General features: G+C 55.2%; 1 protein-coding gene across 1 annotated transcript in view; it reads left to right on the forward strand.

Moving 5' to 3' along the window:
- The first annotated feature begins 280 nt into the window (after positions 1–280).
- CCDC40 (coiled-coil domain 40 molecular ruler complex subunit) overlaps positions 281–19,600 on the forward strand; it is a 41,274-nt gene continuing 21,954 nt past the window's right edge. The window contains exons 1-8 of the mRNA XM_075559708.1: positions 281–396; positions 6,244–6,307; positions 7,346–7,840; positions 14,659–14,794; positions 15,699–15,853; positions 16,437–16,520; positions 16,617–16,836; positions 18,594–18,751. Of these exons, the coding sequence (XP_075415823.1) occupies positions 281–396; positions 6,244–6,307; positions 7,346–7,840; positions 14,659–14,794; positions 15,699–15,853; positions 16,437–16,520; positions 16,617–16,836; positions 18,594–18,751 (1,428 nt within the window). The remainder of the gene's footprint in view (positions 397–6,243; positions 6,308–7,345; positions 7,841–14,658; positions 14,795–15,698; positions 15,854–16,436; positions 16,521–16,616; positions 16,837–18,593; positions 18,752–19,600) is intronic.

Here is a 19,600-nt window from a genome sequence, read left to right on the forward strand (position 1 = left end):
GGGAACAGGGACGGTCAACCGGAGCCCCTCCTCCCCCGGGCCAGGAGGTGGGCCAGCCGACCCCGGCCGTACCCCGGCGGCGCAGAGGGCTCGGGGATTCCCCTTGCACCCCGCGGGGACACTCTGCCCTCCCTGGTCCCCAGGTGCCCGCCTGGGCACGGGGACACTGTTCTTGTTCAGTCGAAGCTGAGTCCGCGTGGGCCGGAGGTGTAGCTCCATTGCGAAAACACAGCCACGCAGCGCGCGTGTCAGGGTCCCCCCCGTGGGTGTCTCGGGCACAATGGCCGGCCGCGCCCCGCCTCCGCCCCGCCCGCGCGCCGGGCAGGGTCCCCGCCGGATGTTGACGGCGTTGCCTAGCGACGGGAAGATGGCAGAGCCGGGCGCTGAGGCGGGAGGGTGAGCGGGGCTTGGTGGAGGGCGGGTCTGGGGGGATGTGGTGGGGGTGGATGAGGGAGCCGAGGCTGCGTTTCCAGCCGTCTTCGCCCTGGAGGACCCCACACCCCCTTCTTAGCTCTTCTCTGCCCATCCCTCTCAAGCCCTTCTCCTCACCTCTGTCCTCTCCCGCACCCCTTTGGGAGTCTGTGCGCTTCCACCCAGCCTCCCCCTACGGCACCCCTTCTCTCAGCTCCGTATCTCTGTCCTCCCCCCCACCCCGCCCCACTCCTTCGCTTTCCCTCCTCTCTACATCCCAGCGCCCCACACCCACCAGAGCCCAGTAACCATAGCAACCACTAGGCTGGTGCCCAAAGCACAGCCCAGCAGGTGGGGCTTTCACGGAGTGAGGGGCAGGAACCACCAGGTAGGAATCCCACCCGTACCGGATCCGGGCAGGAGAGCTCCTGACCCCGCGCCCCGGGGAGAGTGGTCACTGTGGTGTGGTGCGGTGCGGGTACACCCGCGGGCCTGTGAGCCAGCAGCCACCCTCCACTGGAGTTTGATAGAGATCCCTGCCCGAGACCTCTGGTCGGAGAGGAGGTTCTGTTTAAAAGAACATCATCTTTTTACCTTAGATACTTGGGCTTTGTTTCCGGGTAGATCCATGTGTTTGTTGTTGCTGTTCCCCCTCACAGCCCCCCCTGATGTGCCCAGAAGGAAACTCGGACCGCCGGTCCTGCTCTGCCCGCACGCGGCCCATGGCTGCAGCCACAGTGTCCATCCATCTCGTCAAGGGCCTTCCTTTTTTTCTCTGTCCCTCTACTTTTCCCAGCATGATGCCCTTCTCCAGGGAGGGGGCGCTCCTGACGAAGTCCGGCAGGTGGTCTCTCGCCACGCTTGCCTTCAGGGAGCACCCTGGCCACACTTCTTCCAGGACAAGACGTGCTTGTCCTTTAGTCCGTCCACGGTCCTCTCGATCTTCTTCACCGGCACCAGCATTCAAATGCATCGATTCTTCTTCAGCCTTCCTTATTCAGTGTCCAGCTTCCACACACACACGTGTGGGGGTGTGACATATGGTGCATGGGTGTAGTGGCATGGGAACATTGCCAAGTTACAGTAACTAAAGGGACTGGAGGCAGAATACTATTTGTCGTGTGCTCCAATAGCTCTGGGGTGCATAAAATATACGTCATCGTTTTATCAAATGTGCCAGCTACTGGGCTTGCCACAGAAATGTTAGTGGGTCAGATCCATCAGTCCCCTGCAGAAGGGGGCCTGTGGCCTCCGGCAAAGATGACAGTCTTGAAACAATGACCTGCAGAAGGGGGACAGGACAGTCTTGGAGACACCGGTGGGGTGGTTCCGCCCTGTCTCATGGGGTTGCTTTGAGTTTAAATCCATTCAATGCCACCTACCAAGAGCAACTTTGTAAATCTAACTTCATCTCGGAGGAATTAAAGCCAGGTCTCCTTAGAAGTGCGGATGCTAAGACATGGTCTCCCGCACATTGGACATGTTGTCAGGAGAGGCCAGACCCCAGAGAAGGACATCAGGCTTGGGAAAGTGGAGGGGCAGCGAGGTGGAGGAAACAACGGCTCAACCATAAGAGCAATTGTGAGGGCGGTGCAGGACCGGGCAGTGCTTCTCTTCTGGTGTACAGGGGTGGCTATGAGTCGGAATTAAGTTAAAGGCACCTAGCAACAACAGATGTACGAGGGGGTTTCAAAAAGTTCTTGGAAAATTTTTGCTTTCTTTCCCATTCCATTTCCCACAAACTTTTCCCCCCCAAACCATTTTATCGGGCGCTAATACAGATACCCTATCATTCCATGGTTCACTGACATCCAGCAGCATTGTGCAATTGCTACCCCAATCAGTTTCAGAACATTGTCTTCCATCTTGAACTCTTTGATATCAGCTCCCCTTTGTCCCCTGTCTCCCTGTACCTCCCAGGGACAATTATTCTACTCACTGTCTCTAGATTCATCAATCGTCGCAAAGACCGAAAAACAGAAAAACATCTAACAAAAATTCAAGAGGGCTACCCACAATGACAAAACACATCAGAGATAAACCCTAATATGAAAGTGGGGTGGGGGTGTTGAACCAGATCAGGCCTAACGTGTCTCAGAGGGGGGATCAAGTGACAAGGTTTTAACCATTCAAATCAGGTTTATCATTTTGATCTCATGCAGTCATCTCTCCAACACTCTTTTTTTTTTTGGTAACCAGCTTATTCCCGTCCCTCCATTACGATTAGAGGGGGCTCACCAGAGGCTTGTTTCCTGTGTAGAGTTTGCAAATGCAGCTTGAGCTTCCACTGTCACCCATAGCCTTCTGCAAACCAGCATCTTGGGCTCTGATACTATTTCTTCCTTTGACTGGATTATATAATTTACAATCCTTGGGTCATGGGTTTTGGTGTTCTTCGTCCATGTGGGCTTAGTTGACATCTCACTTAGATGGATGCTTGTTTGGAAACAAGCTTTTAAGACCCCGCGTGCTATTCTATCTGATAGCCGGGCACCATCTACTTTCTTCACACTTTCCTATAGTGTCTTCTGTGTTCCCTTCCCGAGGGCGAGTATCAAGGAGGACTATAATGTAAGAACTAACTGCTCTTAGATTGGAGCTAGGATTTAGCGGGAGCCCCAAACCCATTCCTGGATTGAAGGTTTTTATCTGCTTTGGGCTCCCCCTAGAGACGTCCCTGTTAATTAGGGTAGAGAGGTCCGTCAGCAGGTTCAAGCTCCTCCAGATATACATATAAGTGTGTGTATCTATGTGTGTGTCCTGTAAGATCACTGTGAGTTGGCATCAACTCGATGGCAATGAGTTTGGTTCTGAGTTGGTGTGTGTGTGTGTATGTGTGTACGTGTGTGTGTGTAAATTTACCTACCAAAAACCCACTGCCATCAAGTTGATTCCAACTCAGGTCCTTATATAGGTGGGCTGTAAATCTGTATAGGAGTCTGCAGTCTCATTTCCCTTCTTAAAGAAGCTAGTGGGTCCGAACCACCAACACTGCAGTTGGCAGTCCCAGCAGGGCTCCTTATGTATATCTAATTTGTGTGTGATATGTATGCATACATGTGTGTGTGTTTAAATACACGGAACCCATTTTATACATTAAAATATCATTTATTGGGGACTCTTACAGCTCTTACAACAATCCATATATCAATTATATCAATCATATCTGTACATATGTTGCCATCATTATTTTCTAAACATTTACTTTCTATTTGAGCTCTTTTCCCCTCCCTCCCCCCTCTCCCCTCATGACTCCTTGATAAATTATAAATTATTATTATTTTCATATCTTACACCGACCGCTGTCTCCCTTCCCTCACAGTTTCTGTGGTTCATCCTTCTGGGGGGAGGGGAGGAGTGGTTATGTTTCTATCATCGCAATCATTGTCCCCTTCCTCCCCTTCTCTCCCCACCTTCCCCATGCCCTCCTGGTATCGCTATTCCCATTTCTACTCCTGGATTCCGTGTGTCGTGAACTCTTATCTCTTATCTGTACCTGTGTACATGTCTGCAGTGAAAGGCAGGCCTGGGGTCATGATAGTTGGGGGTGAGGAAACCTCAAAGAATCAGAGGAATATTGTGTGTTTCATCAGTGCTTTACTGAGCCCTGGTTGACTCATCCCTTCCTTGTGACCCTTCTGTGAGAGGATGTCCCACTGTCTACAGATGGGTTTGGGGTCTCTGCTGCGACCCCCCTCATTCTCAACAATATGGTTTTTTGGTTTGTTTATTTGTTTGGGGTCTTCTGATACCTGATCCCGCCGACACCACGTGATCACACAGGCTGGTGTGCTTCTTCCATGTGGGCTTGTTGCTTCCCTGCTAGATGGCCAGTTGTTTATCTTCAAGCCTTTAAGACCCCCAGATGCTCTATCTATTGATAGCCAGGACCATTCGCTTTCTTCACCACATTTGCTTATGCACCCACTTTATCTTCAGCGACCGTGCCAGGAGGGTGAGCATCACGGAATGCCAGGTTGCTAGAACAGAGTGTTCTTGCGTGGAGGGAGGGCTGGAGCAGAGGCCCCAAGCATGGAACACGTTTTCCACACACAGAGTTGCGTTGTGGGTTAAAAGTTGGGTGAAAACCAAAAGGGGGTGAGTTGGAACTTGCTAGCACTTCCTGGAGGGGAAGAAGAAGCAATCAACTTCCGTAAAGATTTACCATCTGGGAGCCCAGGGGGCAGGGGTACCCCATCCTGTAGGGTGGCTACCAGTGGGAGTGGACTAGTGGGCAGTGAGTGGCCCCTCAGACTCACTATTTCTGGTGGCTATGCTGGGAGCTCTGGTGGCAAGCTGGTGACGCATTGGGCCGCTAGCTGCAAGATCAGCAGTTCAAAGCCAGCAGCTGCTCGTAAGGAGAAAGGAGGCTTTCTCCTCCTGTGAAGAGCTACAGTCTGGGAGACCCACAGAGGCCGTTCTACCCTGTCCTGTAGGGTCGCCGTGAGTCAGAGTCGACTCGATGGCAGTGAGTTATGTTGGGAAAGGGCGGCATATGTCCCAAGGACCTTCCCTGTGGCACACATTTCCCTATCGGGTTGACCTTTCCCTTTTGCCACGGGCTTATCGTTTTCATTGAGGAAAAAAAATCTCTAAAATATAACTTGTTACATTCTAGCACTGTTGACCTCACATTCTAGTTACAGATGGATGTTTGCACCTGTTTCTTCTCACGTTCCTTTCTGCCAGATGCGCACATGCGGGTCCTGAACGCTTGCTCAGTCCGCACCACTGGGGCTGAGTCCACATTGAGGAGGCAGCTCTTCCCCGGCCATAGTTTCAGTGCCCTCCAGCCCACAGGGCTCATTTCCCAGCTCTCTGTGCGACAGGCTTCCCCTGCCATTCATGAGGCCTCAATGGTCGGTTCTTAAGACGGCTTCACAGGCATCTAACTCACATATCATACAAATCAGTAGTTCAAAGATAAACCAGCGCCATCTAGCTCAGAAGCAACAAAGCCCACATGGAAGAAGCACACCAGCCTGTGTGACCAAGAGGTGTCGAAGGGATCAGGTATCAAAGACCCAGAACAAAATATCATATCATTGTGAATGAGAGAGGTACGGAGTAGAGACCCAAAGAAAACACACAACTTTCCTCTTGTGCTTTAATGCTCCCCCACCTCATCATGACCCCAATTCTACCTTACAAATCTGCCCAGACCAGAGCATGTACATGGGTACAGATAAAAGCCGGAAACACAGGAAATCCGGGACAGATAAACCCGGCAGGACCAATAATGGAGCAATACCAGGAGGGGAAGGGGAAGGTGTGGGGAGAAAGAGGGAACCGATCACAATGATCAACACATAACCCCCTCCCAGGGGGAGCAGAAAAGTGGGCAAAGGAAGACATCAGTCAGTGAAAGACAAGAAAATAATAATAATTTATAAATGATCAAGGGTTCATGAAGGTAGGAGCGGAGGGGAGGTGGGGGGGAAATGAGCGGATACCAGGGGCTCAAGTAGAAAGAAAATGTGTTGAGAATGAGGCTGGCAACATAAACGCACATGTGCTTGACACCGTGACTTGTGCTAAGAGCTGCAGGAGCTCCGGCGCATGATAAAGAGTCGTTCTCTCCTACTGGGCAGAGTTGTTCAGTCACGGTGTTTTTAGAAGACCCCCAGGTCCCCCTGCCTGGTCCGTCTCAGTCTAGAGGAGCAGCTGGGACCCACCCAACATGGACGACCTCGCTGGTGCTTGAAATGACAGGGGTGTGGCTTCCAGCATCACAGCGACACACCGCCACCGCACATGACACCCGACAGAAGCGTGGGGGAAGGGGCCAGGGGCGGGGGGGGCCTATTCTTTGAAGTTGTGTCTTGGAAACAGGTCCGAGTCGGATGGCAGGTCGGCTTGGGAAGAAGAGGAGGAGCGAGGCAGTGAGGGTGACGAGGTGAGGAGGGCCGGTGTGGGCAGGTCACCGTGGCTTGTGTCTGTGGGTGTGAGGACAATAAGGGCTCCTCCAGTGAAGTGCCTGGCCCCCTTACCACACGCCAAGGGGCCCCGGTGGGGTGCTGGACTGAGAGTTGGGCTACTACCCACAAAGCCGGCCATGTGAAACCACCAGAGAGAGAGAGAGGAGGGCCTTCCAGCCCCGACAATCCTGGAAATCCACAGGGCCGTTCTGCCCTGTCCTGTGGGGTGGCTGTGGGTCAGAACAGCCTCGATGGCAGTGAGTGAGTGTGTGTGGAGGGGGGGAGGGTTCATTTGCAGTAGAACAGACTCACTCCGTGCAGAGAAACCCGGCGTACGTACTGGCACCCTGTGTCGGGCTGGGTGGTCTAGAGAAGCAGACCAGTGGCACGCGTACGTGTCTAGGAAAGAGCTTTGCACCAAGAAGCGAGTCGTCCCAATCCAGCCCACCTCAAGTCCGTGGGTCCAATGCCAGACAGGGCCCTCTCCAGACTCACGTAGCTGCAGGCAGATGATGCAGGAGGGTGGCACAGGAAGGTCACAGGCCAGCAGGTGTAGAGTCACGTGGGTCCTGAGTCGGTGGGTCCAGTGGCCCACGTGGCGCTAACCTTGGAGACAGGCAGGAAGGGGAAGGAGCAGAGAGAGAGAGGGAGGTTCCCAGTTTCTTCCTTATAAGAAGGCCACGCCCCCCCAAGGAAGACATCATCAGGCCATGACCTGATTGACAGGTTGGACTCCCCTACACTTTCATACACAAGTTCAGGTTGACAAAAAAAATCATCCAACACCCTCCTACCCTGTTCCCAGGTGTTGGGCCTTCATCAGGAACCAGGAATGCCCTTGGATTGTCCGGAATTTCAAAATTATGACCAAACAGAGTGTGTCAACCCCAGAGCGCACAGATGAGGGAAGGCCGGAGACACTATCTTGGCCATGCTCCAAGATCTTCAGGGCGGGTCCCACCTGGGGCAACCTGAGAGGACTTTCTCTGACCCACCTCCCTGCCACCCCCTTGCAGGTCCCACCACAAGAGGACAGCCACGGTCAGAAACCCGGCGAAGATCTGGGTGCCGAGGAGAATGATGCCAAAGAGGAAGCTGAGCCCCAAGGGGAATCCTCGTCCGAGGTGGAATCCCCGTCTGAGGTGGAATCCCAGTCTGAGGTGGAATCCCCGTCCGAGGTTCCATCCGAATTTGCTTCCGAGGTGAAATCCCCGTCCGAGATGGAATCGGCATCCGAGATGGAATTTCCATCTGAAGTCGAAGGCACATCCCTGGTGGATGTCACATCGGAGGTGGAAGTCCCCACCGAGGTGGAAATCACATCCCCTGAAATGAAAATCAGCTCACTATCTATCAGTGGTACCAATTACAGTCTCGAAAGACCCTCTATGGACGACCAGTCAACCCTGCACATATATGAGACCGTGTCGGTGAGAACTAGTGTGGACGCCACCCCACAACGGACATCAGAAGAGTCGCCGCCTGAGCAGGATGTCTCCCTGAACCAGCTGGTGAGTAAGCCTGGGTTCTGCTGTATGCTGGACACCCCACTAGAGGAGTATCCTGGGTCACCCTGGACACACAGATCACGACCAGTTTGCTGAGTGGTACCTTGAGACTATCCCATGCCAAGGGATTCCTAAGTGCTTACTCAGGTCTCCAAACCAGAGGTAGGTGACCTTCCATATCCAAGAGTCCTGTCAATGCACTCTGAGTCCCTGTCCCCGGGGGGCCTTCCAATAGACCCATCAGCAAAGGTGGGGATGCTGCTTTACACCTGAGCTCTGCCAGGGGGCACCATTGAGCACATGTGCCCACCCAGCACCCCACGGGCAGCTCATGCGGCGTAAGAGCTGAGCTTGTCGCCTTAATAAGGATTCCAATTTTAAGTGTAAAGAACACCCATTGCGCGTGGCCACCCAGCTGGCTCCGTCCCATCCCTCTGAGGACTCACTCTGGACGGAGAGGCAGCAGACACAGCCCAGTGCATGGCAAGGGGAAGCCCAGGGACCCCTGGCAAAAGAGGGCGGTTGGGACATTGGGGCCGCGTACCCAAGGAATTTCTTTTGGCAATGGGGGCATTTAAAAGCACCCAAACATGGATATAAGCAGTTCTCAGATGACAAGCAAGTTCCCATCCTCAGTCTGTCTGTAAGTGGGATTTGCATGCAAATCAGGAGTTAGGAAGGATCTCTGTGGTGGGAGCTCCTCTTCCTGTGTCTCCTACAGAAGGCTGGTCTAAAGGACCTTCAGGACGATCAGCGATAGCATTTGAGAGTCACCACATACATTTGGCATTATTGTTTAAGCTTTCCCCCCTCCTGTCTATGCTACCCTCTATCTATGTATGTATGTTATTATCTATGTTAACCCATGTGTGTCTGTGTCCCTATGTATGTTACAAACTAGGCACGTCTCTATGTGCGCTACAGCCTACCTGTGCATCGATGTGTGTTACGATCTATGCGTCTGTGTGTGTGCTGTAATCTAGTGTCTATGTGTTACAATCTATGTGCCTATCTCTGGGTGTTACCACCCACATTTCTTTTTCTTCCTCCTCCCTCTCTTCTCTGCACCCCCCCCCCATCTCCATTCCCTGGCTTTGTTGTTGTTGTAATCCCCAGCTTCTTTATAACCATGAAAGTCTGCTTCTTTTGGCATGAAACCACTTTTCTTGATTCCCATCCCCCACCCTTTTAAAACAGTGGCCTCACACAGTATCTGTCCCCCGTGGCTCAGCACAGTATCTTCCAAATCTGTCCACGCCATGAGGCGCTGGGTGGCCTCGCAGTTGTTCTCTGGTGAAGAGCAGTGGTCCACTGTGCGTCCGTGCTGGGTTCCCGTGTCTGTCCCCCACCGGTGGGCGTTCAGGCAGTCTCCATCGCTGCGCCGCTGTGACTGGTGCTGCGGTGAGCCTGTGTGTGCCCGTGTCTGCTCGTGTTTTACTCCCCATTTCTTCAGGGCATTTCCATACCAGGTACAGAGCCGGCTGGGTCGCCTGCTATGCAGAGTGCCTTCCTATGTATAAAGATGTTCAAGAAGCTTCTTCGGACACAATGTTCTGATAAATGTCATCTCGTGGGGCCTGCTTGTCAGGAAGTGCTTCTGCAGTCAGTTTAAAAGGGGCTCTTTGGTAACTACGATACGTCAGCTGGCTGGTTGCAACCCGGGGACGGCCATCAGGTGAAGAGCAACATGCAATCCCAAGACAAGGTCCATGCCCAGGAAGACCTGGGTGTCCCTGCAGTCTCACTACTCGAAAGGTCACCCTGAGCTGGCTCCGCACGTGGGCCTCCCTGTGCTGTGCCGGCCTGGCTAAGGACGGCCGCAGCATGGGACTACTGGGCCCCAAACTCCTTAGAGGTCTTTTTCTCCCAGGGATGTTGCTTCCGTTTGTTTCTGTGAAGTAATTTTGGGGGAACCATGGATGTCACAGACTTCCACACCTTTCAACAACAGACAGAGCCACGAAGACAGAGGGAGGGAGCAAGCAAGGGAAACATCAGGATCACCTTCAGGAGCAGGCTGGCCTGGGGTCTAGACCAGCCACATGGTGCTACTCAAATGTCCCAGTGAAACACAAACAACAACAGGACGTTCAGAGAAATGGGGGAGGATGTGCCTGTCCAAAGAAACAAAGTCTACAGAAAACATTCTTGAGGAAGACTTTATTTAGAACAATTGTTTGGACTATTCTTGAAGAGCAGATGGATGGGTGGATGGATGGATTGGTGGATGGATGGATGGATGTAGGGATGGAGGGATGGATGGATGTAGGGATGGGTGTGTGGGTGGATGGAGGGATGGTGGGTGGATATATGGGTATGTGGGTGGAGAGATGGAGGGATGGGTGGATGTATGTATGTATGAGTGTGTGGGTGGAGGGGTGGAGGGATGGGTAGAGGGATGGGTGGGTGGGTGGAGGGATGGGTGGGTGGGTGGATATCAAGGTACTTTAAAATGTGTGTGGAGAGATGGAATGAAAAGAAATGGACCTTTTCCCTGAGAACACAATGTAGGAGCAACATGTGGCCGTCAACAAAGAGAGAACGCGCGGCTCTTACGGACGATAGTGGGCGCCTTCCGCACAGATGCACACGGCGGTGCCAAATGCCTGCAGTCTCCACTCTCAAGGCATGCAGATGAGAGTCACAGGGACACCGGCAGGGCCATTTGTCGCAGCAAGTCCTAGAGGAGCCGAGAGACGCACGCCATCAGAAGCCCCGTCTGCAGAGGAAAGGGCGAGCAAGCCCAGGCACACCCACACGCGGCAGCACGACGCCTCCCTGAGGTACGGCGACAAGTCTGCCCCACACCTGGAGACACGGACAAGACCGGGAGACGTGACGCCAATCTCACAAAGACAAACATTTGATGGCACCGTGATTAATAAAGGAAGGAAGCAAATTTTTAAAAAGGGTTTCACACCAGCGGTCCAAGTCAGAATTGAGGACCAGGTGCTCTGGGAGAATGCACACGGGATGGGGTGGCCCTTCACCTGGACCTGAGCAGTTGGCACACCTGGGCACGGGAAACTTTCCAAGGGCCGACTCTGACCTGTCTAGCTGGGATGTTCCTGGAATGCCAGCCAGAGCCCTCCTGAGGAGCGAGGGTGGAGAGACCTGGTCTCGTGTACTTAGGGCGTGTGGTCAGGAGGAACCAGCCCCCAGAGGAGGACGTCTTGCTTGGGAACGCAGGGGGTCAGCGGACACAAGGAGGGCCCTCAATGACATGGCTTCCCCGTGGCTGCATCTGTGGGTTCAGACATGCCGAGGCTGGGGAGGACGGTGCAAGACCGGGCAGTGTGTCCTTCCATTGCTCCTGGCTCACTGCGAATCAGAGCCGACGTGAGAGCTCTGGACAGCATCACATGACACGACGTCATTAGGCAGCTTCATGCATCTCACATGCAGTAGAGTTTTGCTGAAGATCACCGACAACGGCTGGAGCAGCACATCAACAGGGAGCTGCCAGAGGTGGGGCTGGATTCAGAACAGGATGTGGAACAAGGGGCATCCCTGCTGATGGCAAGGGGATCTTGGCTCAGAGCAGAAAATGCCAGAGAGAGGTCAACTTGTGCTTTATTGACTGCGCCAAGGCATGCGGCTGTGTGGGTCACAACAGACTCTGGACAGCCGTGAGGATGGGAGTTCGAGAACCCGTCCCTATGCTCCCGCGGAACCTGCACACGGGTCAGAGGCGGTTGTGGGGACAGAAGGAAGGGACACTGCATAGTGTAAAGTCGAGCAAGGTGCACATCGGGCTGCGTCCTCTCGGCTCACTTCTGCCATCGTGTGCCGAGCAATCTCATCAGAGCAGCTGGACTCGGGATCGAAGGCAGGCTCCTGAACAGCCTGCGGTAGGCGGATGACACCGCCTTGCTTGCTGGACGTGATCAAGCACTGCAGCGCTCACTGTGGGTAACAACTCAAGGTGAAGAAGGCGCAAGTCCTCACCACGGGACCAGCAGGGGACATCCCGACCAACGGAGGAAAGATTGACGACGTCATACTCACAGTCGAGGCCCACGGAGGCAGCCGTCAAGAGAACAAATGACGAGCCGCCGTGGGTAGATACGCTCCACAAGGCCTGGCTGAGGATTCGAAAGGCAGGGGGGTTACTCTGAGGACTAGGGTACGCCTGACCCAGCCATGGTGTCTCCAGTCGCTGCACATGCACGGGGGGAGCTGGACAAGGCAGAAGAAGTGATGCACTTGAAGGCCGGCACTGGAGAAGAAGACTGGACTGACAGTACCACGGACTGCCAACAGAACCATCGGTCTGTCCTGGAAGAAGGACAGCCAGACTGCTCCTTAACAGCAAGGAGGGAGAGACTTACTCTCACGGACTTTGGGCTTGTTGTCAAGAGAGACCAGTCCCTGGAGCAGGGCATCCTGCTTGGCCCAGTGGAGGGGCAGCGGCAGAGGAAGACCCTCGACAAGGTGGTCCAGGGGCCGGACCATGATGATGTGAAGACGGCGCAGGACCGGGCGCGGTGCCTTCCTTTGTGTTGGAGCCCCCGTGCGTGGGAGCGGACTCCGTGGCACCTCACCACGACCAGACGTCACCTCCCTGGACATCTGTAGTTGACGCCTGGTCAGCTCAGCCTGGGAACCACCTTGGGGCAGCCACAGGGACCTCGGCAGTGATGGCAGTGACAGTGGCCCTCGGACAGGTCCGGGCATCGTGGTGGCGGGAGGGGGGGGAGGAGGGAGGCTGCGACTGCGGGCATCTCGTGAGCCTCTCTGCACTCTTTGTGTTGCCTGCTGTGCAGAGTTTTTGAGGCACACACCTGTCAACAGGAAGGGGACTGGCTCCCCTGGAACCATCGCTGCGGAGCCCGGCTGCACCAGCGAGTCCAAACCCGAATCCAAATCCTGAAGCAACATCGTTTGTGCCAAAGTGGAATACAGTTTCTCCAATATTTACATGTCTTGCATTTACCTGGTGGTGTCATGGTTACATTAGGCTGCGAACTGTCAGGTCAGAAGTTCAAAACCACCAGGTGCTCCACAAGCAAAAGATGGGACTTTCTGCTCCCATGAAGACTGACAGCCTTGGAAACCCACAGGGACAGCTGTCCGGACCCTGGAGCCTATGGCAGTGAGAGTGTCCAGACAGCCGGCGCCCAAAGCTCTCCACGGGAGAGAAAAGAGAAAACACACTACGCTGCGTCCCCACAAGGGATGGGGTCAAAGGTCAGGGACACTGACACACTCCTTTCTTCCTTTATTAAAAGTTCATTTTAGTCCCACCCCCAGCCCGTCCTGGGGCTTTGGAGCTCGGCTCAAGGAGCCTCCCTCTGGGACATGGGGGTGCAGTGAGTGGTGTGACCCTTTGCTGGGCATGCCTATGCAGTGGGGTGTGCTGGGCCCCTCTAAGGTTTCCTGTATGGGCTCCAATACATTTCTTCCCTTTGGCTTAAAAAAAAAAAAAGTTCATTTTATTGGGGGTTCTTACAACTCTTATTACAATCCATACATTGATGTATCAGGCACGTTTGTACACATGTTGCCATCATTCTTTTTTAGACATTTACTTTCTATTGAGCCCGTGGCAGCAGCTCCTTAACCCCCCCCCTCCCCCCGTCGCCCCTTGATAGATTATAGATTGTTATTATTTTCATATCTCACACCGACTGCTGTCTTCCTTCCTCTCTGGTTTCTGTTGTTCCTCCCCCCGGAGGGGGGGTGTGGTTATGTGCCATTCATTGCTGTCATTGCCTCCCTCCTCCTTTCCTCTCCCCTCCCTCCCCCTCCCCTTTTGGTATCACTATTCGCATTCCTGCTGCTGGGTTCTGTGTGCCATGAGCTTTGTCTCTGGTCTAGACCTATGGACATGTTCTGGTCCAGTCCAGAGTGGGTGGCAGCGCTGGAGTCATGATAGTGGGTATGGGGAGGCCTCAGGGAGCAGAGGTACACAGTGTGATCCATCAGTGGTTTACTGCACCCTGCTTGACCCATCCCCTCCCTGTGACCCCTCTATGGGGGGTTGTTCCATTGTACACAGATGGGCTTTGGGTCTCTGCTCCGACCCCCCTCGTTGTCACCAACGAGTTTTTGTTTGTTTGTTGTTTGTGATGAATCTGCTGATGCCTGTTACCCGATCCTGATGACACCTCATGATCGCACTGGCTGGTGTGCTTCTTCCATTGGGTTTGTTGCTTCTCTGTTGGATAGCCGCTTGTTTAACTTCAAGCCTTTAGGACCCCAGATGCTATATCTTTTAATCTTCTGTCTTCACCACATCTGCTTATGCACCCATTTTGTCTTCAATGATCATGTTTCAGGGTGGGGTTGGGGGTGAGCTGCACAAAATGCCATTATTTTAGAACAAACAGTTCTTGTATTGAGGGAAGGTGTGAGCTGAGGCCCAAGGCCTGTCTGCAGCCTCAGTGCATTGCCTTATAAATACATGTACATAGGCCAGAGCCTCTATTTTTATGGATTATTGTATTTACATAAGTGCACACCGCTGTCAATACCTGTCTGTTGCTCTGCTTCCTAGAGCCTTCCTCTGTTTCCTTTGCCTCCTCCTGCCCCACCATCACGATTCCCTTTCTTCTTCCACCTCTTAGTGCTGCCTCTCAGTTAGATTGCTCTTGCTTTAACACCTACAGGATCTCTACAGCCTCCTGGTTGTTGGTTTTAGTTCCCTGGTTGTTCCCCTGTCTATGGCCCTGTGTGAAAGTGGAGGATGATGACATCGGATCACGCAATGGAGAGTGCTTGCCTCGCTGCATGGCATCCAGACGGAAAAGGAGACCATCGATAAGCGAGGCGCCCTCGCTAGGCCCGTACAGCTTTGACCTGTGCTATTTTCACTCCAGAAAAAATTCCAGAGAGAGTTCCAGGAGCAGATGGGGACCCGCCACCACCTCCGCTTGAGCCAGGGAAGCAGCATCCTCTCCTCTGACGTGGAAGAGCTCCTTCTGAGCTTGGAAAGGCCCTTCCTACAGATGCCAGGTACCAGTCTCACCGCCCCCCTGCACCTCCCTCTGCGCGGCCAGGAGCTCCCCACGCAGGCAACCACTAGCAGAAGTGGGGGGGGGGCACTTATAGAACTTTGTGCCAACTCACCCAGTAGGGAGGGAACCACCCCATCCTGCAGGCAAGACCCCTGAGAACCACACCATCACCCAGAGGGTGAAAGTTGGGGCCTTCACAAAGATCCAATGGTGCCCCAATCCGTGCCTCCTGATGTAGGGGGCAGGGAGGGACCTTTAAAGGCACTTCCTTTAAAGACCAGAGTCTCTGTCAAACATCTTTCCGTCCTGCGCCCTGTTTACAACTCAATCCTTTCCATGAACTTGTTGACTCAGTGAATTCAGACAGACAAACATGGCAACCCCATAGGGCAGAGCAGAATTGACCCACGGGTTCCTGAACCTGACGGTCCTTTCTCCCCAGGAGTGGCTGGTGGGAGCGACACCACCCACCTTGCCGTGTGCAGACAAGCACTTAACCCCTGAGCCACCAGGGGACCTTCTGAATCTGCCACCCAAGAGTGCCAACAGCACGTCTATGCCCCAATGCTTCGGGGTGGATCTTGTGCTGGCTTATTGGTTCTGGCTGCGGTAACCATGTGCACAGCACAGGCTCATGGCCCTCGGACCCTGGTTTCCATGCACACTGCACAGTCCTCTGGAGGGTGTGTGTGTGCCCCCCTGACTGGCTCCTCCCTGCTTTGCTGCCTGGCTGCACCAGGCTCACAACGGTGGTCCATGGTGGGGGCTGGGGGCAGAGGTCAGAGCTGCCTGGTATCCCCACTGCCCCTAGCCACTTCTCTCACTATAGAAATGATCCCTGAAAGTATAGTCTTAGCCACTTCTCAATGGTTTCTGCTGACCCCCCTCTCGGGCCTGCCCAGAGCCCCCACAGGTGCTCGTGAGGGAAGCCTCCCAGCCTGCATTCCTGGACCACCTGCAGCAGCTGAGCACAGAGGAGGAGAGGCAGGGAGAGTCCGAGGGCAGTGGAGAGGGGGATGAGGAAGAGTCCCAGCTGGTGGTCCTGGACCCCGATCACGTAAGAGGACGCCCCTGCCCTGGACAAAGACTACCTGGATGCTTCCCCAGCGTCCCTAGCCCTCTATGCCCCGCCCCCACCCATGTTTCCCTCACCTGCCCAGCTCACCCTCACCTTCAGACATGGAGTCTCTAGGTTAGCTCACAGCCTAAAGGCTGTTGGCATCTTGGGGCCAAGTAATTTGGGGTGGGGCTGTTGGAGAGCCGCCTTCCTTGCCTCTCTCCACTCGATTCCCGTAGCACTCTCTCGTTGGGGTGCACAGTATCCCCACGCCCCACCCACCCCTGTTGCCAGCCACGCCAGAGACCCCCGGAGTGAGTTCCTTTGTTGGCGCCTCTGACCACAGGCCGAAAGATGATGGAGCCGGCGGCCCTGGCCCAGCGCCCCCTCCCCTGGGCAAACCCACAGCTGCTGTTCCAGCGCCCCCCTCCCCCACCTCCCCACCGTGACCACAGCCGGCCCCTGAGCCTGGCCGGATCCCAGTCCAGCGCGAGAGGGGGCGGGGAGCCGTGCGCCGGGGGACACCAGCCTGGGGGGCGTGTGGCTTAAAGGCGTGCCCGCACGTGCGCCCCCATCTTTTCAGCCGCTGATGATCAGATTCCAGGCGGCGCTGAAGAGCTACCTCACCCGGCAGATCGACCTGCAGAAGCTGGAGCTGCAGGAGCTGGTGCGCCCCCACCCGCCCCCTGTCCCCACCCCATCCCACCCGGCCCCGAGGGGGGTGCCCCAGGCGCTCGGTGACCCGCGGCTTGTCTGGGCGCAGGCTAAGGCCACGACGCAGACTCACGCGCAGCGGCAGGCGGTGGGCGTGAGCCTGTACGGCGTGCAGCAGCACCTGGCGCGCCTGCAGATGCAGCTGGAGCGCAACCACGACCGCTACTCGCTGGCCGCCTGCGAGCGCCACCAGCGGGAGGAGGAGCTGTATGCCGCGCGCGGCCTGTACACCCGCACTCGCGCCGCCGCCCAAGAGGAGCGCAAGAGGTGTAAGGCCCGGGGACCCGCGAGCGACGCAATCGGGAGCCCTACCGCCCACGCGACCCACCCAAGAAACCCACGCACAACCCACCTGGGACCTACAGCGCGAGACCCACCCAAGACCCTCCCCCTTCCACTGCCCTGCCAGCACAAGGTCTCTGCACAACCTCCCCAGGAATCAACAACCCCCCCACACACACCTCATGTGCCCAGCCTGGAGGACAACAGGAAGCTTAAGGCCCCCAGACCCCCAGCCTGTGATCCCCTGTGTGCCTGCACAGTGCCCCCTCCCCATCCAGAACACCCAGCACCCCACTCCACACTGCTGCCCAGGAGGGCGGGTCTTAGTCTTTGGAACCGGGAACCTCAGGCCCCTCAGAGCCCACCCCTGCTCTGGAACCCCAGAAGACTGTGTCCTCTGTGTCCAGTCAGGGTGTTCACAGGGCCCCCCTCTCCCAAGGTCCCAGGGGAAGACCTTTCCTGTCTCAGCAATCTAACCCTGCCATCAGGTGGCTCTCTGTCTCGTGTTGCCCCCTCTTCTTTTAAAAAGCACCACTCATATTGGATTAGGGCCCACCCCACTCCTAAGGCCTCGGGGTTCACTGACAAGATTCCAAAGACCAGATTTCCAAACTCCCTCGGAGATCCCAGGGACTCAGATCTCAGCATACCTCTCTGAGGGCCATGGCTCAGCCTCCACAGCAGTGGCTTAGAAGGCTCCTATTCAGATCAAGGGAGGGAGCCCGGGTGGCCTCGTGGTTTTTCACTGGGTTGCTGTCGCCAGGATCAGCAGTTCAAAGCTACCAGCCCCCCCCAAGGAGGGAGAGAGATGGGGCTTTTACTCCTATAAAGAGTTACGGTCTCAGCAACCCACCGGGCATTGCTATGGTGTGAACCAGGGCACAGGATTATCATGGGAAGCATGGATCAAAAACGATCGTGAAGACTGTATGCAGTTAAAGGCAGGGGTGAGGGTGGCAGCCTGCCACCGGCACCACCAGCACTACCAGCAGCACCTCCCAGCACTGCGTTTCAGGCTTCAGCAAGAGAACACCTCTTGGGAAGGAAGCGTTGATATATTCTTTCCCTGCCCAGCCTGAGATTGTTTAGTCAGAAGGCTAGGGAGGACAGAGAGAGGGGAGCCAGGGGAGGAAGGCCCACAGGTTCTGGAAGGCCCTGCCATCCATCAGTAGCTGCATACCACATCAGAGTTTACCTCTTAACCAGTAACATTCACTTAGCAAAGAGAATTTTTAACAAATTCCATCCATAATAAAGACCAATACCAAACCCACTGGGGTTGGTTCTGACTCAGAGGCCTCATAGGACAGACCGGAGCTGCCCCTGGGAGGGTCCGAGGCTTGAGTATTTACAGACTCTGCCCTCCAAGTGGTGTGCGGGTTGGAACCACCAACTGGTCGGTTGGCAGCAAAACGCCTAATGCTCTGCACCACCAGCGTTCTGCACCCCAAACAAACACACTGCCATCAAGTTGAGGCTGACTCATAGTACCCTCCAGGACAGGGTGGAACAGCCCCTGTGAGTTTCTGAGACTGTCACTCTTTACGGGAGAAGTAAGCCTCATCTTTCTCCCGCAGAGCTACTGGTGGTTTTGAACCCCTAGCCCGGGCCTTTATAGTCTGAAAGCAGTTTCCCAGCCCAAGGGGACAGTGTTGTGACAGGGACGCCAAGCTGGTGGCCCCTGCCTCTCCTGACCTCAGCCCTAGCGACAGGTGTGTGACCCACATTTCCGCTCTGTCCCCAGTGGCCGCCCTGCAGACGGAGGTGGAGAACCTGGTGCTGCGCCTCTTCTACATGCAGAACGTGGACCAGGACATGCGGGGCGACATCCTCGTCATGAAGCAGGTTGTGAAGAAGGCCGAGGTGGACAGGCTGCGGGCCGAGGTGGAGAAGAAGCAGCAGGTATCCCCTCGCATGGTCTTAAGAGGACACTGCAAGTCCCCCAGGCCTTTTGGCCCAAAGAAACCAAACTCACTGCCGTCAAATCAATGCCAACACCCAAGGGCCCTGCAGGATGGAGCAGCACTGCCCACGTGGGGTTCCCAGACTCTAACTCTCTACCTGAGTAGAAAGCCTCATCTTTCTCCTGAGGAGCGGCTGGTGGTTTTGAAATGCTGACCTTCCGGGTAGAAGCCAAATTTGCAACCACTACCCCACCAGGGCTCCTTTTGGAAGGCCGCTCGTCCTTAGCCACCACTAACAGCAAAGTCAGCAGCCCCTTTGAAGCCACTGCCTCGCCCCCCCCCCCCCCCCCGCGCCTCCCTCTCCACTCAGGAGAAAGACAAGGCTCTCTGCTGACATAAAGAGCAACAGCCTGGGAGAGTCACGGGTACAGTTCCACTCTGTCTTGTAGGGTCCCTGGGAGTCGGAACCATGTGGACGTAAGTGGGTTCCACCTAGTTTTAAGGTCCGCTGGGGGTGCCATGGTTAAAGTGGCTGGCTGTTAAGCAGAAGGTCGGTGGTTTGAGCTCAGCAGGCACTCCGTCTGCATCTGAGGAGGAAAGATGTGGCAGTCTGTTTCTGCAGAGTAGTCCACCCCAGAAGCCTCTGGGGCCGCTGTCTGCCCTGCAGGCAGCGGTGAGTCGGACCCCGGTGGACAGAAGGGAGCTCGGTTTTGTTTGGAGGCGCCCTGGCGGCAGGGTGATGACAGTGTCTGGAAGCTTCCTCAACAGCAGGGGGTCTCGGGGTTGTCCGGAGGTCAGGGCCCATCTTGGCATCTCCCTTGGTTTCCAAGGAGGCTTTCTCCTCCCA

Source organism: Tenrec ecaudatus, chromosome 10 (genome assembly GCF_050624435.1).
Source record: "Tenrec ecaudatus isolate mTenEca1 chromosome 10, mTenEca1.hap1, whole genome shotgun sequence".
NCBI classification, from domain to species: domain Eukaryota; kingdom Metazoa; phylum Chordata; class Mammalia; order Afrosoricida; family Tenrecidae; genus Tenrec; species Tenrec ecaudatus.